General features: G+C 51.5%; 1 protein-coding gene and 1 long non-coding RNA gene across 18 annotated transcripts; one reads left to right on the top strand and one right to left on the bottom strand.

Moving 5' to 3' along the window:
* The first annotated feature begins 296 nt into the window (after positions 1-296).
* On the top strand, positions 297-19,246 carry LOC112660846 (uncharacterized). 6 transcript variants are annotated; one of them, XR_003137247.3, is made up of 5 exons: positions 297-652; positions 1,429-1,565; positions 9,270-9,396; positions 14,170-14,292; positions 18,783-19,246. It is a non-coding gene; the product is annotated as an uncharacterized LOC112660846 (long non-coding RNA). The 6 variants fall into 6 exon arrangements; XR_003137246.3 differs by having other exon boundaries at positions 297-832; XR_007410013.1 differs by lacking the exons at positions 14,170-14,292; positions 18,783-19,246 and adding an exon at positions 13,677-13,863 and having other exon boundaries at positions 297-832.
* Positions 19,247-19,542: 296 nt separating this feature from the next.
* On the bottom strand, positions 19,543-22,666 carry ACTA1 (actin alpha 1, skeletal muscle). Of its 12 annotated transcripts, none has more exons than XM_025448546.3 (7): positions 22,199-22,666; positions 21,287-21,427; positions 20,851-21,175; positions 20,587-20,748; positions 20,301-20,492; positions 20,028-20,209; positions 19,543-19,945 (listed from the first exon to the last, which is right to left on the bottom strand). In XM_025448546.3, exons 2-7 carry the CDS (start codon positions 21,413-21,415, stop codon positions 19,802-19,804), a joined length of 1,134 nt encoding a protein of 377 aa, XP_025304331.1. In that variant the 5' UTR covers positions 21,416-21,427; positions 22,199-22,666; the 3' UTR covers positions 19,543-19,801. The 12 variants fall into 12 exon arrangements, with proteins under 12 accessions (XP_025304331.1, XP_048964722.1, XP_048964716.1 ...); XM_049108765.1 differs by having other exon boundaries at positions 19,543-19,867; positions 22,199-22,481; XM_049108759.1 differs by having other exon boundaries at positions 20,860-21,175; positions 22,199-22,481.
* Positions 22,667-24,539: the final 1,873 nt, after the last annotated feature.

Raw genomic sequence — 24,539 nt, 5'->3', positions numbered from 1 at the left:
ACTGTTGTCATCCTGATATTCAGGAAATAAAAATTGCTCTAAATAGCAAAGGCAGATAATTACTGCCTTCCAAAGAGAGGTTGGCAAGAATTTCAAAGAAAGGAAAGCAAGTTCGCTTCCACCAAGTAAGGCTACAGATAATAAATTTGCTGTTGATGTAGAAGCTGGTGGAAACCCAGCAGAAGCGCCAGTGTTAATTACCCTGGGCTGATAGAGATTACCCGGGTGATCTGTATGTAATACAGATGTTTGTGGTACAGATTCTAAGGAAAACATACCCCCTTTACGACACCAACTCTTGCTTCTGTGGGCAGTTTGGTCCATGCCCAGTAGAGGGAAGTCAGCCCCAGAGATGATCACTTTTCTTAAGACACTTATATTTGTTTCCTATCGTGGCTGTAATGTTACCACAAATTTAGTGGCTCGAACAACATAAATTTATCATCTAGCATTTCTGGAGGTCAGAAGGGCTGGGGTCAGCAGGGCTGCATTCCTTCTGGAGGCTGTCAGGAGAGAGTCTGCTTCCTTGGAGGCCACCTGCATTCCTTGGCTCTTGGTCTCTTCTGCAACTGGGTCACCCCCATCTCTGCCCTCACTGTCACATCGCCTTGCCTGGCTCTGACCCCTGCCTCCCCCTCTTGTAAGGACTCTTGTGAGTACACTGGGTCCACCCAGATAACTAAGGATAACCTCCCCATGTCAGAGTCCTTACCTTAGTCACACCTGTCTCTTTGGCAATAGAAGCTAAAAGGGTTAAAGGTTCTGGGGACCACAACATGGACACCTCTGGGGGTTATTATTCTATCCACATTTTCTACTTCCAAGAGAACAGGTAAGGAGCCCAGTTTGCTTGGCCTGCTCCAATTTAAGGCAAGATCAGAAGGGCCCAGGTTGTACTTGTGTTCCTAAGGGAGCAGGCATCCTAGAAGATGCCCTGAGAGCATGTGGGAGGAGAGTAGCCAGAGCAGGTGGTCTTAGACTTGGCCTTCTCTTTTATTTATTTTTCTAAGTAAACTTTTTATTTGAGAGTGGTGTTTGACCTACAGTGAAATTGTGAAGGTGTGAAAGCTGCCGTATACTTCACACCCGGTTCCCCCTATTATTAACATCTGACATTAGTGTGGTACATTTGAAGCAGTCAATGAACCAACATTGATATGTTACTATTAACTAAAGTTCACACTCTATTCAAATTTCCTTAGTTTTTATCCAATGTCCCTTTTCAGTGTTCCAGGATCCCATATTCCTTTTAATCCTAATGTCTTCTTGGGCTTCGCTTGGTTGTGACATTTTCTCAAACTTTTCTCATTTTTGATGACCTTGACAGTTTTGAGAAGTACTGGGTCGGGTGTCTTATAGAATATCTTTCACTTGGGATTTGTCTGGTGTCATTCTCATAATTATATTGGGGTTATGCATTTTTTTTAGAGGAAGACCACAGACGTAAAGTGCCATTTTCGTCACATGCACCAAGGGCATGACCTAACACTGTTGACGTTAACTTGGTCACCTGGTTGACAGGTTTCTCCACTATGAAATCACTCTTCTTTGCTGACCCATAGTTGGTAAGTTTGGGGCTTCCCATGGGGTTATAGCTTCATAATTCTGAGTCAACTATATATGTGTAAGGGCTCGAACAAAGAAGTAAATGGATGACAGTAGGAGTCAGTGTCCCCACTGTTGAAGTAGAAGATTACAAAGGCAGGGGGAGGTGGCTAAAATAAACCACGTGCTAATGTATTGCATTTGGAGACATCATACGAACTCATGTTTGTTATAATACACAGATTGCTCAATATAGCAGTATTGGCAGTTGTGTGTATACAAGGTTTACAGTCCTTAAATACCTTCTCGCTCTGTCAGCTGAGAGGGCCTCTGGGCAAGGACACACAAGTAGCCATAAGCACAGCCATCCTCAGATCTTTGTGTTCTAAAACCATTCTCCAATAAAAGGAACCAGAACTCCCTGGAGAATTACCTGAACCTAGGACTGGGCCAGCAAATATACAAGGGGAGCCTGGAGTATCTTGTAGTGTCAGAACGTAAGGGAGTGATTTAAAAACAAAAATCCCACAGTGACGGGGTAGATCAAACTGACACAACAGCCAACAGCCAAAACTGGAAGAATTTGGCCTTTTCTTTTCGATAACACTGATAGCTACTACCAGGAGCTGAATGGCACTTCACACCCAGCTAAGGCTATGCAGACATCATCACATCAATCCTCACAACAGTCTTGCGAATATTTTTCTCAGTTTATGGACAAGGAAGTGGAGGCTTGAGATAGTGACGTGAACCAAGATCACACATCTGGAAAGCGACCCCTAGGATTCATGACCTTCACACTCGGGGCCTGCTCCCAAATGTCACTCCTTGCCGGCTCTCACAGCCTCTGGGAAGCCCTGGTCACGAGTGGTTGGCCCACAGAGGTCTCTCAGGCCCTGGCTCACACTCCTGGTGTGGTTTTTTGTGCATCTCACCATCTCCAGGAGATTGGTAAGTTTGTCAGGGCAAGACAGATGTCTTCCTTTACATTGCCCCCTCCGCCAGTGGCCAGCAGGGTGCTGGATACACAGTGGCGAAGAGTACTAGATACACAGTCCAATAAGTGCCTGTTACTTTATCTTACCTGCCTCAGATGTAAATTCCACTTCTTTCTCCAGGGGGTACACAGTTCCCTGCAGGATCAGCACACATTAAGCACCACGCCTGTAGGAAGTCCTAAGCAGAAGGCAGAGTTAGATACCTTTTTCTGTTTTACAAGCCATGTCTCTTAAGGGTCTTGGTGCTTCAAGCCAAGATTCCTTTCCTTTTAATTTAGAAACTTCCAGAATCTATAAACCCTATATGTCTCTCAGACATAGCCTTTAGCCTGACTCAAAGAGGGAGATCTGAAGCTCAAGCAGTATAGCCTTTGTGCTAATGCAGAGGAGGGGGAGCTGGTAAGGGGAACTGGGCTCCTACTGCCACGTGTGCCCTACCACCTGCCACGAAGTCCCCTCAAAGTTGAAGGCAGAGCTCAGCATAATGGTAAAGCTGGGCCACCTTCAGACAGGGGAATCAGAAAGCCAACATTGCCTGGATTGGACTGTGCTGGGGGCAGACTGAACTGGCTTTTTCCTAAAAGAGTGAAGACCAGGTTCTTGTGATCCTTGTGGTACTTCTCCACCCAGGCAAGGGGGAGCTATGGGCTCTAATAATCCAGTGAAGATGGTGGTAGGTGCTGAAGGTGCCAGCATCTAAATTGTCAAGGCCCCATAGACATAGTAGGCAGTGCCCAGAGTTGAAAGAAAGACACAGCCCAGAAGACAAAGACACAACTGCTTGGACAGCATTGCCTCCCTACCCTTAATAGAGCTGTCTCTGGAATGGGGGAGATTTTCTTATTCTTTATGTGATGATGTATCATTTAAGTCTATATCTGCACCCATATGATGGCAGACAACTGGCTGAAAAGTGAAAATGCAAGGTAATGAAATGTCCTCTCCATCATCTAGATGTCAACTGGGGTCACATGGTCTCCTAAGATTGAAATAAATGCTTTAACCCTCAATCCGTTCTGTGTAAAATCCAATATCATCCCTCTATACCCCAGGAATGGAGATTTTTATTTTCATGCTCATATTTTTCCCTGAGCTAGTACCACAACCAGATTCATTCAATTTATGGATCATTTCAAAATACTGTTGTACTGGAATAGAGTCAAGCTCGTGAAAACCAAAACAAACCAAAACAAAAAACAACGAGAAAGGACTTGAGAAACTGTCAGAGGCCAGGAGAGACTAAGAAAACATGACAACTAGACGTAGCATGATGCCCTGGATGGAGTCCTGGGACAGAGAGAGGGTGTTTATGGGAAAACTGCTGAAAACCAAATGACTTCTGGAGTTACGGTAATAGTAACACACGAAGCCTGGCTCCTTAGCATGACAGCTGTGCCAGGAATGTGACGATATGAACAACCGGGGGCCTGGGGCAGGATGTACAGAAGCTCTATGCGCTTTCACTGCAACTTTTTCGCAGATTGAAATTTTTTTCCAAAATAAGTGTTTATTAAAAAAAACAATAACTCTAATTGAGGTTTTAAATAATCACTCCTTTAGACATTCAACCAACATATACATCACACTTAACCCTGTTCAAGAAACTTTTCAAAGTGCAACACAAGTATTAACCCCTCCTCTGACATTATTGTTGTTACACTGAATCTGCGTGGCTGCCTGGCTCTGGCACCGCATTCTCGAGTGTTCGCTGCCTTCGCTCTCAGCTCAGGTCTGCTGCCCTGGCCTGCACCACGCCAACCGAGGCTGATCTCAGACCTGCTTTGACTGTCACTCCAAAAATTCCCCAACACAAAAGCAAATAAACCCATTCACGCAAAAGCCCTTTGTGTACGGCTGACTGCATACTGAACATTTGGAGAAATGGAGAGCTTTCCCATGTCTAAGTCGAGCACAGAGGGCTCATCTTGAAAAGCAGTGCCCGGCCCCCCCCACCCAGCAGAGCTCGGGCTGCAGACGGTAACCTCTCCTTCCTCTACTGCCCCCCGCCCTGTCTTGTGAGGGGAGCTTTTCACAATTGGCTGTTTTCCCCCCAGGGCACAGCCTGGCCTGAGACTGGAGTCCCTTGGCTGGCAGGGAACCAGCCCCGCATTAACTCACTCCAGAGACAGGGGCTCTGCAGGCAGGGAGGGGGCGGCCGGAGGACCTGCCAGCACTGCCACAGGCCAAGATGGCACTCGGGAGCCCAGTGCGTCCCAGAGCTATAAACAGTAACTGTGGGCAGGATTTCAGAGCTTCTGGGCAGAGAGGGACCCTAGAGGTAAGGATTCTGCTCCTTGCTTGACAGATGTGGAAGATAAGGCCCAAAGTGGGAGCACCAGGTCGCAGAGGGACTGTCCCAGAGTAAGGTTGGGAGACCTGGGACAATCAGCCTTGAGCAAAAAGGTGGCACAGCTCAGGAGGAGGTGGGTGCACCGAAGGTTATCAGAGGACACAGTGAGATTGGCTCAATGGGGCCTTGCTGTGGAGAAAGCTGGCTCCCCAGGGGGAAGCAGCCCCACACCCGTGTATCCTCCAGCAGCAAAGGGATCCCGGCCAAGGGTCCCCATCTCAATGTCCCCCCAGCCCAGCAGATGTGGCTTCTTTTGCTGCTTCTCAGGAGCTCACCCCCGGGGAGCAGTTCTCTGTGTACCAGGGTTCGGGCAGTGGTGTTGAAGTTCCAGGTCCTTTGAGGAGTTGGGATGAGGCTTCTGAGAATGAGGTGAACAGAATTGTGCCGACTTCTGAAGAAGAGAAAAGAGAGAAGTTACTGGATGCTGCTAGTTTGCACTGCGACTGCTTTCCAAAATTCTGTTTGTGGATCTGATGAGATCTACCTCTCTAATCTTTTTAAGCCCAAGCCCCTTGGACCCTGCAGCTCTTTTCAGGTCTTATTTATGTACCACTCATCCTCTGTAGCTCATTAAGCTGAAGGGGCCTAGGAATACAGTTTGAAACAAAAGTTAATGAAGCTCTTTGTTAAGAGAAGGAAGGAGGGAGGGAGGGAGGAAATGAAGGAAGGAAAAAAGAAAGAAAGAAAGAAAGAAAGAAAGAAAGAAAGAAAGAAAGAAAGAAAGAAAGAAAGAGAGAAAGAGAGAAAGAGAGAAAGAGAAAGAGAGAAAGAAAGAAAGAAAGGAAGAAAGAAAGAGAAAGAAAGAAAGAAAGAAAGAAAGAAAGAAAGAAGAAAGAAAGAGAAAGAGAAAGAAAGAAAGAAAGAAGAAAGAAAGAAAGAAAGAAGAAAGAAAGAAAGAAAGAAAGAAAGAAAGAAAGAAAGAAAGAAAGAGAAAGAAGCGTAGTAAAATCAAATCAAACCAGACCTGCCCACGAGGCCCGGCCTGGCTCTGAGCCCCTGGAGAGGTGGAGGGCAGGCTTCTCTCCAGCTAAATGCAGCCAGGAAAGGGCAATGTCCTCTTCTCCCACTGCCCAAAGACGCCTGTCACTTCCCGGCGTCTGGTGGCAAAGCAGCTCAGCCTCTCTGCTGCTGCCAGCCATGGTCAAGTAGTTTGGGGGCCAGGGCAGAAAGCAAAAATGTGTGCGTTCCTCCCTCCTGAGCTCAGCAGCTCCGGGCCCTGTATGGGGCCAGGTGGGCTCTGCGCCCTGGGAGGGGCCTCCACCTGCATCTCCAGGGCAGTGCGGTCCCAGTTTCCCAAATTAGCTCTCCGGTAGGGCCATGACATTAACCGCCCTAGTAAACACGCCCATATGTTACCAGGGAGGAAAGGCAATTAAGCCCCTATCAGCCACGAACTAGGTTAATTTATAGAACAGAAACCAGCCCCGGGCTGGGGGATGCACGAGGGGCAGCTAAACGAGGTGGGTCCCTGTGTGAGCCCAGGGCTGTCGGGGCCGCAGCAGGAGAAGGCACTGAGGGAAGTATTAAGGCATCTTCCTCATCCTGCCTGGAGGTGGGGGGCCTGCCCTCTCAGCCAGGCCAGAGGGCCCCCAGCCAAACTCAGGTTCAGGGATGAATTCCCTCCACGGGCTGGGGAGTGCCCCACCCTCCGAGGCTCCCCCACGGCCGGCTGGAGTCCCTGAGACCTAATAATACACACAAATCAGAAGGCCGGCTGCGGGCCCTGGCCATGCAAGGAGAGGAAGAAAGCTGACACCTGCCCTAGCCTGTCCCCGCTGGCCTCGCCCTCAAGCAGCAGGGTGTCCGACCCTGGAGCCGGAGGCCCGGCCTGGCTGTGCAAGAAGCACCCTATATTGAGAGGATGAGAGCGCCAGAGGGAATGGCAGGCATGTGGCCCGTGGCAGGCATGTGGGGTGAGCTGTCAGTGAGCCCGCCCAGAGAGCCTGCTCTCTCCCCACACCCCCTTCCTGCCCCCAGCCTCCGGAGCCAGCTCCCAGAGGATAACCAACCCTGCCGAGTGGAAAATCGGCCACGCAGAGTGAACCGAGGCCACGAGGGAGATGGAAAATTAAAAACCTGCTTAAGGAAGGTGGTGGGCTTTGTCCTCCACGCTGACTCTGACGGAAGGGATCTGAGACACAGATGCCCTCTTTTATCGCCTCCTCCCATCCCCAGAAGAGGCCCAGCTCCCGATTCCGGGGCTGCCCGAGACTTTTTTTTTTTTGGCTGCCCGAGGCTTATCCACAATCCCCACCACCAGGCTCCGGGGCGGGAGAAATAGCAGGCTAGAGACACAGGCTTCTTGATGCAGTAAGAGCTTGGACTTTGTGATCGATTCTCAGCCTTGACTTTCAAACCTGCAGAATGGGAATACTTCTAGCTTTCCTCGTGAGCAGGTTGCTCATTGGCCACAAGCAAAGATGCCCTCAGTCTAGTTCATGAAGGGTAGAGACTCTGTAAGGCTCTGCTCCAACAGCAGAGCCTCACTGAGCCAGCCCTGGTGGAAGGAACCCTGTGGGCTCTGGAGTCACATTATGGGAGTGGCCCAGCCTCGCAAAGCCAGGCTGCCTTTCCTCCTAGGGCCATTAACAGTACACAGGAAAGGGAAAGGGTCAGATGCCTGGCAGGAAAGGTGCAAGTGCTTTGGGGGGGTGTGAGAGGTGGAGGTGAGCACATGGGGGCCAGGCACCCGAGGCAATGTCCAGGGGAATGGGGCCCTCAGCTCCTGCCACAGTGCTCAGATAGGTAGGAGACAGGGGAGGACAGGGTGGGAGAGGACAGCACGCACCCTGAGCCTGGCCGGCCCCTTGCACTTTCCTAACAGGGCCTGGATGCTCTTGTCTCTTCCCAGGGCTTACTGAAGTTTGGATTTAAAGCTGTACTTCTTTGTGCAAGGAGAAAGGGGGGAAAAAAACACCAGGCCACTTGTCAGTGTCCCTTTGCTTCCTTCTAGGGTCAGGCAAAGCAGATGAAAGAGCAGACAGCTGCTTATTCTGGGAGGCCCCAGAAAGGAGACGCCTGTGCCAGTGGCCCTGCACCTGCTCCTATAGGCCTGACCCTCAGGGCCCTCGGGCTGTGCTGGGGTCAGGGGCTCAGCCTGTCTGGCCCCCAGCCTGAGTGCACAGGCAGGTCCTAGGGCCTTGGGTCACCAGGATCTTGCTCTGAATGTGAGGGTTCTTGCCATGGAGAGACCGGAAACGCTCATGCCTCTTCTCCACCAGACCCCGGATCTGGGAGAAAAGAGTGGAGCGAGTGTCCATCCTGGGGACACAAGGACACATGCGTGTTCCAGCTGTCCACACAGCCTTGCAAAGAAAGCATGGTGAGAAGGATGCATGGCTCCCAGCTCACCCAGGTCCTCCCAGCGAGAGTAAACCCCAGTTCTCCTCTCCAAGTACCTCTGAAGCGCCAGCATCGACATAATCAATATTCCCCCCATGATTTGATGCCAACAAGTTAACTTCAGAAGGCGCCGCTCCGGTAGCTCCGTGGCTCCCATCCCGCAGATCCGACTGGAAGATAATCCAGAGAGGCTCGGGACGGGCCGGGGCACCTGTGCCCTTGACCCCTGCAGGGACCTCAGAAAGGCTGGTGTTCCCATCGCAGATCAGGGGAAAGCAGCACTAACTCTCTAGAAGGCCCGGGCAGCGGGCAGCGGGCAGCGGGCAGCGGCGCTCTTCTCAAGCGGCGGCCGGAGGGAGCCCTGGGGCGCGCCAGCCGGGGTCCCCCGTGCGTCGGCCGCCGCCCTCGGCTCCCCGCGGCCCCTCCCCCGCTGCGGAGCCCGAGCCCCTCCGCTCCCTCCGCTCCCGCAGCCCCCCCCCCCCCCCCCCGGGGCTGGTCTTGGCCTCCCCCCTGCGCGGCCTGCCTAGGACAGAGGCCGGGGTTTTCTGATAAGAGGGGGATCGCTTTATAATTCCTATGTAGCCTCCTCAGCTATTCCTCGGCCCCCACCTCTGCCATCAGGCTCCCCGCCACAGTCGGAGGCTTGTTTAACGAGTCAGATAGGAGCAGGCGCTGATGTAAAAATAGAGGCAGGCGGTGGGAGCTGGCACCGTGACTCACCGGGTGGCGGGTGGCGGGCGGCGGGCGGCGGGCGGCCTGGGCGGACAGCTGCGGGCCTCCTTCCCTCCCCCGTCCTTCCCCCCTTCCCCTCCCCTCTTCCTCCTCCTCTACCCCATCCTCTTTGCTCTTTCCCATCTCCTCTCCCTCCTCCTCTTCCCTCCTCCCCCATCCCTGCCTGCTCCTCCTCCTCGCTCCTCTCCCCTCCCCGCCGCCCCTCCCCTGCGCAGCTCCCCAAGCATAGGTCCTCCGAGCAGACAGTGCATAAAGCAGTGCTATTGGAGGCAGGTTCCCCCAAGGCTCATTTACCATTTCAGATCTCCCTGCATTCGTGCCTGAGACGGGAGGAAACGCCAAAATAGCAAAAACTCATTCTCCTGTGGTCTTTCTGCATTTTCTACAGAGAACATTCCAGGTCTAATGATCCTCCCTGCCAACTCCAAGGTGAGAATAGACTGAGAGGAAGTGGAAAGGCTACCGCCCAGGCCATACTGCCATGATAGGGGCCCAGGCCGCACCCCCGTCCTAGGGTCCCCCATCTCAGGGCCCAGGCCTGTTGGGCCCTCCACACCTCCGGCTCCTTCTCCAGCACTGCCGATCCGCCCGGTGTCGGGCGCCAGCCACAGCTCACTAGCTCCCCTGTTTCGCCAGCATCCCAATGAGTCAGAGGCCTGAGAGCGTCATGGAGTCTTTCCTCCTACCCCCAGCGATGCTAGATTCCCTCTCTGTCTCTCTTTGTCTCTGCCTCCTAAAATGGTTCAATGGCTTCTCATCCCTCTTAGATTAAAGAAGAAATACATACTCTGCAATGTGGGGTCTGCTCCAACATAGGCACACCCCCTCCTGCACCCACCCTGCAGCCACCCTCCACCCCAGCCACACCCACCTCTCCTCTGGGTGGGGACCTCCACCTTCAATCCCTCCCAGTGCAAGAACCAGCTGTTCCTTCCCACTCCCCCTGCTGACTTCTACTGACCCTTCAGAGGAACCTCAATCTGCTCTTGCTCTTCGAACCCCTCTGTGGCCCTTGGCTTACCCTATATCATCACGTACCACACCTCCCTTTTGCAGCATGTGCCGGATTTACAGAGTTACATTGATTTGTGCTATTTAACATGTCTCCCCTCACCCTGATACTCTAAGCCCCCTGAGGGCTGAGACTCTGAGCCTTTGGCTCACCATGTTATCTCCTAGCACAGTGCCTGGCATGTAGTAAATGCTCAATACATATTCGTCTAGTGAATCAGCAAATTAACTGCTGACTGGTGGGTGTGCGATGAGCAGGCAATAGTGGGGTGAGGGTTCTGGATCCTTTTGGAAAATGAGCTGCAGCATAATCAGGACTAGATTTTGGATGTCTTGACTTCTCAGACTGATGAGGAGGACAGCCCCCACGCCCATGTCCTTGGACGACCAGGAAGCTGGGTAGAGGAAAGGGATACTTCTTTGGCTGAGAACCATGACCCTGTATTCTCCTGTGGCCTGGAACAAATCTGTTGGTCTCGCAGTGCCCAGATTGCCCTTTGGAAAACATACAGTTGCTCCTCACAGGCCTGAGGTGAGGGTGCGGCGAGCAAGGCACCTGGGGTGCAGGGAAGGAAGAGATAGAGTCTGCATGAGGACAGTGCTCACCCCATCTTGGTCTTCCCCTGGGAAGTCCGTTTAACTACAGAGGTGCCAAGACCCTGGCTTTCAGATTCCTGGCCTCCGGTGCCAATGTAGTGGAAGAAGAAATATGGGGCTCCCCTGGGCAGGCAGCCCCAGGCAGGCAGGTTCAGCCCCAGTGTCCCTGGTGGTCTGAGGCATCTTCTGTCTGGGGCCTGGCTCAACCCCCGTGGCCTGCCCTCCACCTGCCTACTCGGCATAGCTCTCTGGAGGTCTGAAACAAAAATGAGAGGAAACCCAGGTTCCTGAGAAGCTTCCAGAGATAGATGTGAAGCATTTGAGGCATCCCTTTTAAGCATTTGCTGAAGTTCAAGTGCAGTCAAGTGATTCTGTACAGCGCCTCTGGGTGCCTACAGAGAAGAGACATCCAGTCACTGTGTGTGGGTGAATGGATGGGGGGAGGGAGGGGGGATTTTGAGCACTCTGGCTTGGGAAGGGCCAAGTGTGAAATGGAGCCTCTGCGGGATTGGCGGGCCCTGGGCAGGGAGACACTCTTCAATGGCACTGCGTTTCCCCTGCTCCTAGCTCGCCAGCTTGTCCGGCTCCCTGAGGCGATTCAGAACCACCTCTCCCTTCTGTCCCAGGTGTGCCAAGGGCAGTCACACACGGTCAGGGGAATGAGAGACAGGAAGCCTCTCCCTCCTGCTAGAGGTGGAGCCAGGACTAGAAGGCAGTCTCTGGAACCCCGGAGACTCTTGCCTCACTGCGGTCGGCCAGGTTCACCCAGGACAGCTCTGGAGCTCAGAGCAGAGGAATGAGAGAAGCAGGTTTAGCTCCCTTCAGCCGGTGCCACCTTGGGATCATGCATGACACAGCGGTCCTCTGATCTCCCGCCAGGCCCAAACCCCAAAGTGCCTCCACCTGTCTCAGGAGCCCAGCCTCAGGCCACCAGGCGGGCTGTGAATGGATCTGCCCAGCCTCATCCCCGCCTCTGCTGGAAACACCATCCAGGACTATTGGGCTACTGAGGCCTCCTCTCTCCTGTTTGTTTTTCATTTTTCACTGGACTATTTTTAGTATTAACATTATACACATTTCTTGAAGAAAAATCAAGTTGGAAGAAATATTGAGGGATGCCTGGGTGGCTCAGTGGTTGAGCATCTGCCTTCGGCTCAGGGTGTGATCCCTGGGTCCTTGGGGTGGAGTCCCCGCATCAGGCTCCCCTCAGGGAGCCTGCTTCTCCCTCTGCCTGTGTCTGCCTCTCTCTATGTTTCTCTTATGAATAAGTAAATAAAATCTTTAAAAAAAGAAATACTGAAATACAAAAAGGCAGAAAAAAATCACCCATTAACTCACTTGCCGAAGCTGTTGTGGTGACTTATCACTTTGACCCAGTTCCTTTGTCTCTTTTGCCCTTCATTCTCTTTTTTTTTTTTTTTTTTTTTTTTTTTGGTCACGGTTCGCCTGATCCCTGTTGACACATGGCACATTAGCGTTAGGCGGCAAGGGCTCCAGGCACCTCTGCCTCCCAGCCAGTACCCTGTCATCCTGGGGAATATTTCAGACCCAGAGCATTTTTAGGGCCAGAGAAAGAACAACAGCCTTAAAATAAGGCAGCAGAAGTTGGGGCAAAATTCCTGAAGCCTGCATATGACATTTGTGCTGTTTTTCAGGGGTGGCTAAAGCCAAGCTTGAGAAGTAAGAGATGTTGAGTTCTATTTTTAGAGAATGTGGCAAGCTAAATTCTCAGAATCAACACTCCTGTTGAAAACAACTTTTAGGAAGCCAGATAAAGTATTTAAAAAATCTTGCAGGCACCGAAGAGTTGACAAGATACTAAAGAATTGCTAGGGCCAAAATCTAAGGGAAGCCAGAAGTAAAGCAATTCTAGGAACAGCTCTTGCCCTGAGAGTGAGTGTTCGCTTATCTAGATTATCTTGCACGTGGGCTTTGACAGCTTTGTAAAGCTTGGGGCCTGCCTACATGAAGCTGGGACCCTGAAGGGCTACGCCACAGGGTAAGAGTGAAGGAGTTAGCCAGAAGTAAATCCTAACCCACACTGACACTCAAGCATCTGAAAGATAAGTTGCCTTGACTCTGAGCACATGGTGGTGGTGGTGGTGGCGGTGTTAGTGTGGGGCACAGATTTCTGAGAAACTGTGAATACAGCTGAGTCCTCACATGTATCTGCAGTCCCAGTTTGTAACACCTGGGAGGACCAAGAGACCTCAGGCTGTGAATTTTACCATCATTTCTGATTAGTTGTATCCTAGGAGATCCCTGGCACAAGCGAAATAAATCCTTTCCGGAGAGATGCACTTTTATTCTAGGTTTCCAAGTGTTCTATCAGTAATTCTTTAAAGACAGTGAACATGACACTGTCAACAAGGAAACACATGGAAACAAGGTAGTATGAATAAACACCAAGGTAACAGGTAACAGAAACACACTCCAAGACTTCAGCTACTGGTATTATTAGGTCCACATTGTTAAAAACAAACAAGCAAACAAACAAACAAAAACCAACCCTTGGATGCTCTATTAAGGAAGTAGGGGAAAAGCTAACAAATACCCATGGGGAACAAAAAGTATAAAAACATGACGTTAAAAAAAAAAATGACGTAATTGGGTTGGAAAAGAACAAAATAGAGTATCTAAAAATTTCTGTAAGTGAAAAAGAAACTTATAAGTGAACATATATATAAGTGAAACATAAAAGCTTAAACATCAATAAAAGAGCTTAATAATAGGGATCCCTGGGTGGCGCCTGCCTTTGGCCCAGGGCGCGATCCTGGAGACCCGGGATCGAATCCCACGTCGGGCTCCCGGTGCATGGAGCCTGCTTCTCCCTCTGCCTGTGTCTCTGCCTCTCTCTCTCTCTGTGACTATCATAAATAAATAAAAATTAAAAAAAAGAGCTTAATAATAGATTAAGTAAAAGGAAGAATTAGTAGATCGGATGATCCATTAGATCAATTCAGATAAACCCCCCAAAATGAAAAGTAGTAAAAAAATTTTAATGTAGAGGGTATTGGATATTTTGGGGCACGTGACTCAGTCAGTAGAGCATGTGACTCTTTTATTTTTTCCCACCCTAAAGATTTACTTATTTATTACAGAAAGAGAGAATGAGAATACACAGAGGGGAGGGGCAGAGAAAGTCTCAAGCAGACTCCTCATTGAGCGTGGAGCAGGGCTCAAGAGGAAGGAAATTCTCCGAGCCTCTCTGGATTATCTTCCAATCGGATCTGCAGGATGGGAGCCACGGAGCTATCGGAGCCCTGCCTTCTGAAGTTAACTTGTTGGCATCAAATCACAGGGGGGTGGGGAGGGGGGGGGTGGGGGTGGGGGGGGATTCACCTCTTTAAGGGTGAATAATATTCCAATGTACACATATACCATATTTTGTTTATCCAGTCATCCATCAATAGACACGTGGGATCCTTTCATCTTTTGATTATTGTGAATCATGCTGCTATGAACATGTTTGGGCAAATACCTCTTTGCGAATATTTTCTCTCAGTACTAGACTTGACTGTTCATCTTTTTAATGATGTCCTTTGATGAACAGGTATTTTAATTTTGGTGAAGCCCAAATTGTCAATTTTTCAGAAAGAAAGGAGAGAAAACATAGGACTGGAGGCAGTATTTGAAGAAATAGTGGCTGATAATTTCCCACACCTGTTGAAAAGACATCAATCCACACATTCAAAAAGCTCATAAATTCCAAAGTAGGTAAGTAAAAAAGAAATCTACAGTTAGGTATATCACAGAGAAACTGAGGAATATCAAAGGCAAAGAGAAATGTTAAAAAAAAAAAAAAAAAGCTGAGAGGTAGGGAGAGGGAAATACAGATTGCCTCAAAGAAATACCAGGCTGACTATTGACATCTCAACAGCAACAATGGCACTTAGGAGGTAGAGAAATGTCATTTTCAATATGGTGAAAGAAGTAACCGTCAAACAGGAATTCTATATTCAGGAAAAATTCTTCTAAGAACAAGGGAGAAACAGACATACATAGAAAAACAAAAACTAAGAGATATTACAATGAACAGATTCTCATGAAAAAAATTCTAAAGACTTTGTGCTTTGAACAGCAAAAAAATGATCCTACTTGGAAAGGATCCATAGAAAGGAAGAAATGGGCAAAGAAAATTGTTAATATACAAGTAAATCTAAACTGTATAAAACAATTATAATATCTTGAGGAAGTTAAAGCCATGACCAATGTACAACAAATGATAATATCTGGGGATTTAAAAAGATAGAATGGGGAGCTTGGGTGGCTGAGTCGGTTAAGTGTCCAACTCTCATTTTCAGCCCAGGTCATGATTTCAGGGTCGTGTCAGTGATTACATCAAATATACATGGACCAAGTGTTTCAATTAGAAGACAAAATTGTCCAGCTGGAAAAACTATTCAATCATATACTATTTACAAGAAATACATATAAAACATAAGGACATACAAAGGTTGAAAATAATAGAGTCAACTGTTCCAGGTTCAAGTCTTTGCTTTACCACTTTTCCTAATTTATAAACTTGGGCCAGTCATTCAGTCTTGAAGACTTACTTTTATCATATACAAATGTGGCATAATAGTCTCTATTCTAGCTACCTTATTAGCTAAAATCAGTTCATGTATGTGTAAGTGCTTCTTATAGCATAAGACACAGTATTAACGTAAGAGATGCACGACTTGTTAATGTTAACATAAATGAATTGTTACAGGGTTTCTTAGATACTCTAGTGGGTCATATTGCTGCCCCTTATTTCCGGCTGACTTGTGCACCCCTCTCAATTCAAATTTTGAAGTCCTAACACCCAGTACTTCTAATGTGACTGTATTCAGGGGTGGTGTCTTCCAAGAGGTAATTAAATTAAAATGAAGTCATTAGGGTGGGCACTAAATCCAGTATGACTGGTGGTCTATCAGGAGGAAATTTGGACCAAGACAGGGAAAGGGGGAAGATGGACTAAAGACACAGGGAGAAGATGGCCATCTCTAAGCCAAGGAGAGAGGCCTCCAAAGATACCAATCCTGCCACTATCTGATCTTGAACGTGTAGCCTTCAGAACTGTGAAAAAGTTAAATCTTGTCGTTTTAAGCCACCTACTTTGTGGTAATTTGTTACAGCAGCCACAGGATCCTAATACAGGTACCATGAAGGAAATAAGTGAAGATGTGGTAGGATAAGCATCCAAGGGTGTTATGGCTGCCCCTTGGCCTGTGATACATAGAATCAAACATTTCTGAGGCCAATTCTAGTGACCAGCAACTCTGTACAGTGATGAGATTTAGGCAACTCCAATCATTATCATAACAAAAGGCAGTCCTGTTTCTCTTGACACATATGAGAACCACCAATATCACCTATGCACCTTCCACAATCTGTCTTCTACTCACTCACATATCACCTTCAGCAACTGTTCTATATCAGGAGAAGCCATTAAGAAACTGATAAGGGGGGCAGGGCAGGATCAATCAGAGGGCTCAGGGCTCCTTCACTCAGTGACAAGTCCAGCTTCCTGTGTGATAGGACCACCCTTGGTGAAGCCCCGCATGTTCCTTATTCACATCTGGCTAACCTCTAACTGCCTTTGCCTCCTTAAACCACCTTTGGAAGTTGCAGCCCAGGACAGGTTGGGAGCTAGCTCTGGCTGTGGGTGACAAGGGTGCAGATGGGCCCAGAATCCTGTGTTCCTACTGGGCTACCTACCTAAACAGAGTGCCATCAAAGCGTGATTTTTTCAGCTTTCTTTCTGAGAGCTGCTGTTGAGGTATATATCATCAGCTTATGGTAGTTAGTCAAAAGAACTATGACATATCAATGGTGCTGAAATGGATGCCTTCCAAAGGACAGGACAGGAAGAAAATGACAGGGATAGAAATGGGACAAAGAGGAGAAGGAAGCATTCAGTTGGTAAGCTGACACACAAATGCCCACATGGCAGTGCTGGTCTGTGGCATGAGCCCATTTCCACCTCCAATCCTCGGGGCTGAGGCGTAACCCGGTAAGAGGCAGTACTACTCTGTGTCTCCAACACCAGAGGCAGGGCAGACCTTCTTAAGCACAATGAGGGGTGTATTTCCCCATACTAACCAATATTTGGAACCCAACCAGTCTTACCAGAAAACACTGGGAGGGAAGCCTGCTTCATAGTGGCAAGAGGCTGAGCCAGGTACAAAACAGCCACAGTGCTCATAGCATCTGATGGTTCACAGTGTAGAGTGGGCCTTCTCCTTCAGGAGCTCAATAGGTTTTGCAGTAATCAGAGTCAAGTCATAAGGGCCTGGTTCACCAAACCCTTGGGGTATCGTGGCACCAAACTCTTAAGGATGGGACCATATCTTAGCCCTCTCTCCTTAGTCCTCTCCTTGCACATGGTAGGTGGACAACAAAATATTTCGTTAACCTTTTGTGGGCTCTACCACAACTAGCATAATAGGTCAGGGGAGAGATGCAGCTGGGAGGGACCCTGATATTCCATGGTCTAATTTGAACTTCCAAATGTTTAATGATAGAGCCCAGGGTGTACTGTGGTACTGGATCCTTTCATTTCTTCCACTCAACCTTAATCTTTCTCTTAAATCCTGACATTCTTTCTTTCCATGTTCTTCTTTATTCCTTCTTTCTCCAACTGAGCACCAGTAATATAGATTTAGTGAAAACAAATCGGTGGCAACTTCACAAGCTTTTGTGAAAAGGAAGTAAGATCCTTGATAAGTCCCACTGCCAAGTAAGTCTAAGGAAACACACCATAAGCAATAAGCAATAAGCAATGGGTGGGAGAAATTTCTTGTTGTTTTCAATTCTCTCACAGCTCCAGAAATTGATTCTCTGAGATGGCTTTTCAGTGAGGAATCAGGTGTAACCTTATTCACTCCACTGCCAAGTACACTGCCACCACACAGGGACTTCTTGATTCTTATTATTACACTTTTAGGGCTGCTGGACTTAGTTATTTCTCCCTTTACCCAGCACAAACATTTTGTGTATGCTCTAGATACATATTTTCAAAACACCACACCCAACATCCTCTTTCAGGGCAAATATACAAATAATACAATTTACAAAATAACTATAATTATAACCTAATAAGAAAGCAGGAGGGGCACCTGGGTGGCTCAGTCGTTAAGTGTCTGCCTTTGGCTCAGGTCATGATCCCAGGGTCTTGGGATTGAGCCCCACATCAGGCTCCCTGCTCAGTAGAGAGCCTGTTTCTTCTTCTCCCTCTTGCTGCTCCCACTGCTTGCCCTTTCTCTCTCTTTCTCTGTCAAATAAATAAGTAAAATCTTTTAAAAAGAAGACAGCAGGAAAGATAGCAGAACACTAATAAAATGTATGGTTTTTGTTGTTGTTTTTAGAGAAGTGTCAGAAAAGGAAAGTAATTTTTAGATTTGGCACATTCTCAGTGAAACCACACAATTAATAATATTTTTTTCAATAGGCATATTTTTTTTAAAATAGAAAAGCAGTGTCAAAGGTAGTGCACAAAGAAATGCTACCAGATTGTGTTGAAAACTTCTGTGAGTTCTAAATGACGACGATCATTTAATGATTATGATCACAAGAGAAATGGGTCATTATCTCCTTACATATATTACCAAAGTCTTTATTAAGTGATTTAGAGTTTTAGTTTAAAAAATGCTTAACATGATAATTAGCTAATTCATGTAATTCCAATATTTTTCCAGGCTGCTGGCTACATGAATTATTCAGTTTGTGTGTATGTGGGTTTGCTTTGCTTAGATATGCCCATGTATATTTGTTATTATCAATAAAACCTAGATTCCTCCGTGAGACTAGAATGTAGTCTATTTTTAACATTTATCCACATTTTATGGGGAAATAATACATGGACTCATATACTTCTTTTATTAAAATTTTAAATTCTGAATAACTGATTTTCTTGATATCTGGTTTTGTCGGTATTCCCACCTGAGAGGCCTCAAACATTTGAGAAACTTTTCAATTTGCCATAAAAAGAGAGAATGAACAAACATATGGCTACGAGGTATATAACACTGCGTATTGTTAATTCTATTTATAAAGTTATTTTCAAAAAAGTGTATTACTGTTTTTGAGTCAGAATCTATTTTATTTAGGTGCCACTGTCCTTGGTATCTTGACTAGAAAACATTAAGCTATTTTTTTTAAAGTAGATACTGTGCTCTCCTATTGAAATTCCAACTCTGTTGGTATTTGTTGTTCCTTTTTAGCACATTGCCAGTGATGGGACCGAGGGAGTGGTGTTCCTCCTCCCTAGTTCGCCCCTCTTTTGCCAGTGCCAGTCTCAGCTCCACTCCCTGCAGACACCTCCTTGCTGGGCTGCCCTTGGTGCCCGTCGGCGTCCAGCATGCGCTGTCCTTTCTGCGTACTCATTTGGCCCTTCCTCACCCCTCCCTTCCACCTCGGAGCAGGGATCCTCCCCGGGCCCACACTGGAAGAGGCACTTTTTTTATACCACCATCACTTTGGCATGAAGCAAAGGACTTCCCAGCCTGGAAGAGAAGTGATTGTCTTCACTTACAAACGAAAACTAGTTCATTAAATGCCGAACACAGCTCTTCAGTTAGATCCCAAGACTCAGTAGGGAATACTGTGACGGGAGTGCCCGCCCCGCCGCAGGTGGAGCAGGTCCCGGGCGCCAGCACCGTGGACAGCGCCCGGCGCCTGCGGCGGACCAGAGCCGCCCGCTGCTCACTGCAGCGCCCAGCACAGGGAGAGGCTCCGGACCCACCACAGAGGGCCAGGTCGGGGCCCCGACGGGGCGGCCAGTGTTTGGGAATGGATCTGATCCAGAGGGGGAAATCCCGAGCAAGGGAAGACTTAAGTAATGGTGTTGCAGGCAGAGCACTCATTCCGAGTGTTGTGGAAATTGACACAAGAAGCTGGGGGGGGGGGGGGCCCTCCTCCTCCCTCGTCCCCCCCCCACTCCCCCCCGCCGCCCCACCCCAGCAAATAAACACAACAAACAACTTTACGCAACAGACAGAATGGCTGAGTTTAATGCTTCAAGTTTTCCATTTCCTTCCACAGGGCTTTGTTTTAAAAATAACAAAATGAGGTAAATAAGTTAATGTATGTACACGTTATAAACATTGTGTAGGGTTGCGGCGGCAGCAACTCAAGTTGTTAGAGACAGAGTTGCTGCAGCGGTGACTCGAGGTCAGCCACCTGCAACCTGAGCAGATTTGTCGTCCTGAGGAGAATTCGCTCGCTGTTGGTGGCGTGGGGTCTAGAAGCATTTGCGGTGGACGATGGAGGGGCCGGCCTCGTCGTACTCCTGCTTGGTGATCCACATCTGCTGGAAGGTGGACAGCGAGGCCAGGATGGAGCCGCCGATCCACACCGAGTACTTGCGCTCAGGTGGGGCGATGATCTGCAAGGCAGAGAGCGCGTCAGGAGGGCCGAGCCCGCACCCCCGAGCCCGCCGCCGGCAGGGGGCGCGAGCCGCCGCCCACCTTGATCTTCATGGTGCTGGGGGCCAGCGCCGTGATCTCCTTCTGCATGCGGTCAGCGATCCCGGGGTACATGGTGGTGCCCCCCGACATGACGTTGTTGGCGTACAGGTCCTTCCTGATGTCGATGTCGCACTTCATGATGCTGTTGTAGGTGGTCTCGTGGATGCCCGCCGACTCCATGCCTGGGGGCCGCAGGGAGCAGCGTGAGCGGCGGGGGCGCCCCGGGCCGGGCGGGGGCGGGGGCGGGGGCGGGCGCGGGCGAGCGCGACTCACCGATGAAGGACGGCTGGAAGAGCGTCTCCGGGCAGCGGAAGCGCTCGTTACCGATGGTGATGACCTGGCCATCGGGCAGCTCGTAGCTCTTCTCCAGGGAGGAAGAGGAGGCGGCCGTCGCCATCTCGTTCTCGAAGTCCAGGGCCACGTAGCACAGCTTCTCTTTGATGTCGCGCACGATCTCGCGCTCGGCTGTGGGGGGCGGGCGCAGGAGACGAGCCCTCAGCGCCGGCCCCGGGGCCCGCGCGCCGCCCCGCCCGCCCGGGGCGCCCGGAGCGCCGCGCACCTGTGGTCACGAAGGAGTAGCCACGCTCGGTGAGGATCTTCATCAGGTAGTCGGTGAGGTCGCGGCCGGCCAGGTCCAGGCGCATGATGGCGTGCGGCAGGGCGTAGCCCTCATAGATGGGCACGTTGTGGGTGACGCCGTCGCCGGAGTCGAGCACGATGCCTGCGCGTGGGGCGGGGCGGGGGACACGGCGGGGTGAGCGGGCGCCCCAGGCCCGGCGGGGGGCGGGGCGGGGGGGCGGGGGGCGCGGCCGCGCGCACTCACCGGTGGTACGGCCCGAGGCGTAGAGCGACAGCACGGCCTGGATGGCCACGTACATGGCGGGCACGTTGAAGGTCTCAAACATGATCTGGGTCATCTTCTCGCGGTTGGCCTTGGGGTTGAGGGGCGCCTCGGTGAGCAGGGTGGGGTGCTCCTCGGGGGCCACGCGCAGCTCGTTGTAGAAGGTGTGGTGCCAGATCTTCTCCATGTCGTCCCAGTTGGTGATGATGCCGTGCTCGATGGGGTACTTGAGGGTCAGGATGCCTCTCTTGCTCTGGGCCTCGTCGCCCACGTAGGAATCCTTCTGACCCATCCCCACCATGACGCCCTGCGGAGCGCAGACACCACGCCAAGGTCACGGCGGCCCGGAGCGGCGCGGGGCGACCCCGGCCACACGGGGACCCCGGCCCGGCTCCCTCCGCCGGGGGCGCTGCCTGACCTGGTGGCGAGGGCGGCCCACGATGGACGGGAACACGGCCCTAGGGGCGTCGTCGCCGGCGAAGCCGGCTTTCACCAGGCCGGAGCCATTGTCGCACACGAGGGCGGTGGTCTCGTCTTCGTCACACATGGTGTCTGGTTTCTGCAAAGGACAGGAAGGCCGCGGAGATGCGCGTCGGCCGGCCCGAGAGCCCCCCGCCCCGGGGCCCGAAGGACACCCCCGCCCGGGGGCGCGCGCAACGGGCCCGGGAGCACCCAAAGGACCGGTCCGGGCCTCGCTCCCGGGCTCAGGGCTGCGCTGCGACGGGAGAGGGCCACGGGGTCGTCGCGACCTCACCGACACCGTCTCCCGCCCGGACCCCGGCCTAGGGGCCGCCGACGTTTCTCCGCCCTCGCGGCGGGCTACCTGCGGCCGGACCCGGGCGCCGGCGCCCCGCCTCTCGGCGCCGCGGCCGCCCCACCTGGGAGGCTGGGCCCGGCCGGAGGAGCAGCGGCGCGCCCGCGGGAGGGGCTTCGGCGCGGCACGGGGGGCGCGGCCTCTCCTCCTGGGGGCCGCCCCGAGGTTGTGGCCCCGCTGCCCTTTGGCTCTGGCCTTCGTCGGGAGGGCATTGCCCTCGGGGGACTGCCGCAAAGCCTCGACTCTGCCGGGCACACACTAAAGGCCTGGCGGAGGAGCCCAAAGGCGCTGGGGAGAAATTTGGAGACGTTTCCCAAAACTGATGGTGTCGTCTCTGAAGCGCGTGTGGCTCTGAGGACCGCGACGCAGGAGGCAGAAAGTAGGCCTCGGGGTTGAGCAAGAGAGTCGGTTGGGTTCTACCCCGGAGTTCTCCGGGCTCCCTCGGTGGTGCCCCGTCACCTCGTCCCCCCGTCCTATTGTTCGCCTGCCCCGCCCCCTCCCCCACCGCCGCCCTACCTGGGCGGGTGGCTACACCTGCTGCTCTCGGCTCGGGCCCCGGTCGCCGCGGGAGGGAAGCGAGGCTTCTCTCGGCGCTGTCCGCTGCGGTGGCCGCTGGTCCTCGCGCTCAGGTTTTATATAGCCCGCGGGCGCCCCCCCCGCGCCGCCCCGCAGGAATGTCGCTCCCCTTCTCGAGCCATATTTGGGTGTTGGACACTAGAGCCCCCACCCCCAGCCGGCTCGCGGCCTGGGCCCCCGCCCGGGTCCCCTGCGCTGACCAAAGAAGGAGCGGCCTGGCCCGAGCCCAGGTAACGCGGGCCGGGCCGTATATGGAGTGTCTCCCCGGCCGGTCGGCCCCCCCGACCCGGCCCAGTTGCCCGCCCGAGGGGACAGGGTGGGGCGAGGGTCACCGCGCGCCAGTGGGTGCGTGCGTGCGCCTGCGCTCCCGGAGCTTGCACCTGTCCGACAGGCCTCCCCACCCCGTCCGCTCTGCTCGCACCGGGCGCTGCGGAGGGTGCCTCCCACACTGCAACCCTTCCTCGGGCTCCCTCGGCCCCCCAGGGCCCCCGCGCGGCTACAGGGAGGAGGGAGCCACGCCAGTGGTGGGACGGGAAGGCCGGGGGGAGCAGCCCCGGTGTCCCAGGAAGGCGGGGAAGGAGACCGCGCTCCCCGCCAGTCGGCCTCATTTCTCCCTCCCCACCCCTGAGCTCCCGGGTTCAGAGCGCTGACCCCAGTCGGCCCCCGCCCCCGCCGCGGAGAGGGCCGCCGGCGGCGGGAGGGCGCGCAGCTGTCGCGGCCGGACAACTGGCGGCGGGAGGCCGGAGACGCGGGGAGGAGGAGGAAGCGTAGGGCTCCCGGGGACAGGCCGGGCCGGCGGCTCTGGCAGCGCCAGGCACAAAGCCAGGGCGCCCGGGAGCTGTTCGCCTCGGGGACGCGCAGCGCTCACGGGAGGGGGGGTTCATAGAGTGAATTTGGGGAGTGTTCTCTTTCTCCCGGACGGACCTGCCCCAGGTTGGGTGGGCCGAACTGAGTCCCCGAGTCCCCACCTCCTCGGTGGGGTAAGAGTGTCCCCGTCCTGGGGCTTCAAGGCAAGGGTCACACCCCACAACCTGGGGGTGGAATGGGTGAAGCGCCCGTACTAAATGAAGCCTTGCTCGACCTTTCCTCCCAGTAAAGAGGACAAGGACATTGCACTCTAGGATGGGTAGCAATTTTTCCTTCTGCAAAGGCTGAACAAACTCATCTTTATATTTAGAGGATGATGCCTTGCCAAGGCCAGGCCACTTCCCAGTCCACCTTGGAGAGTCACCATCCACCAGACTGGCTGAAGCGGTTCTATTTATATCACTGATATATGGGGATATGCCTTTCAAATTTTCTAGAAGGATTTGGATCTACTTATGGTAAGGTAGAGTGAGGGTCAGAGGAGGTTATCCAGTTGGTGCCTGGCTCACATTTTCTTTTTTTTTTTTTTTGGCAGGGGTGGGGGAACCAGCACAGTCCTAACGCCGCTGTAGAAGGCATAAGGAGAAACAATTTTGTGATGAACTCAGTGACATGCTTTGAGGGGGTACATCAGTGAGAATGGAATCATTCATTTTTCTGACGTGCTTAACTGTTCCCAGAATAGTTGCAATTCACATTTGGTGGTGGAGCTCAGCAACTGGGACAGGTGTGGATTCTCTGGAGGAGGGACACAAGAGCACATGTAACCCTCCTCTGTAGCCCACCTCATGGCAGCTCTTCCTAAAACCATCAACGTCAATTAAAAAATAGTTTGGTTAGTATGGGGCCTATGTGATGAGTATAAGGGGTGTGCCAAAAGCTGTGAATTCATATTTAACATTTTCAATTATTTTAGAGTGACAACTATATTTCATTTTTAATACCTCATGTCCTGCTTTCAGTGGGTAGTGAAGACACTAGAAAAAAATTAACTGGCAAATGGGCTGTAGATACAATAGAAGAGGAAAGCTTAAATTTTGGTCCGAAAGTAGGAAGAATAGCTAGAAATTTGGTATTTTAAAGGGGAATGGGGTTGTCAATATTTTCCCAAACTCTTGCTCAGTGCAGTCCTCTCTCCTACAGCAAGCTTTCCTAAGCCCAGAGTCCAGCAGCTTCAAACACACGAAGCGATGAACAAAACACTTCCGGGACGCCTGGATGGCTCAGTGGTTGAGGGTCTGCCTTCAGCTCGGGGCCCGGGGTCCAGGGATGGAGTCCCGCATCCAGCTCCCTGTGGGGAGCCTGCTTCTCCCTCTGCGTACCTCTCTGTGTCTCTCACGAATAGATAAATAAAATCTTTTTAAAAAGAAAGGAAAAAAAAAAAAAAACACTCCCAAGAAAGAGGCTGCTAGTT

The sequence above is a fragment of the Canis lupus genome, chromosome 4, assembly GCF_003254725.2.
Source record: "Canis lupus dingo isolate Sandy chromosome 4, ASM325472v2, whole genome shotgun sequence".
NCBI classification, from domain to species: Eukaryota; Metazoa; Chordata; class Mammalia; order Carnivora; family Canidae; genus Canis; species Canis lupus.
This window is presented reverse-complemented; position numbering and strand designations above follow the sequence as displayed.

Coding starts and splice junctions, on each gene's coding strand:
- ACTA1 (XM_025448546.3), bottom strand. CDS start 21,415: ATGTGTGACGAAGACGAGACCACCGCCCTCGTGTGCGACAATGGCTCC. Junction 21,176..21,286: donor TGGGCCGCCCTCGCCACCAG/GTCAGGCAGCGC, acceptor TGCGCTCCGCAG/GGCGTCATGGTGGGGATGGG. Junction 19,946..20,027: donor CCAGCACCATGAAGATCAAG/GTGGGCGGCGGC, acceptor TCTGCCTTGCAG/ATCATCGCCCCACCTGAGCG.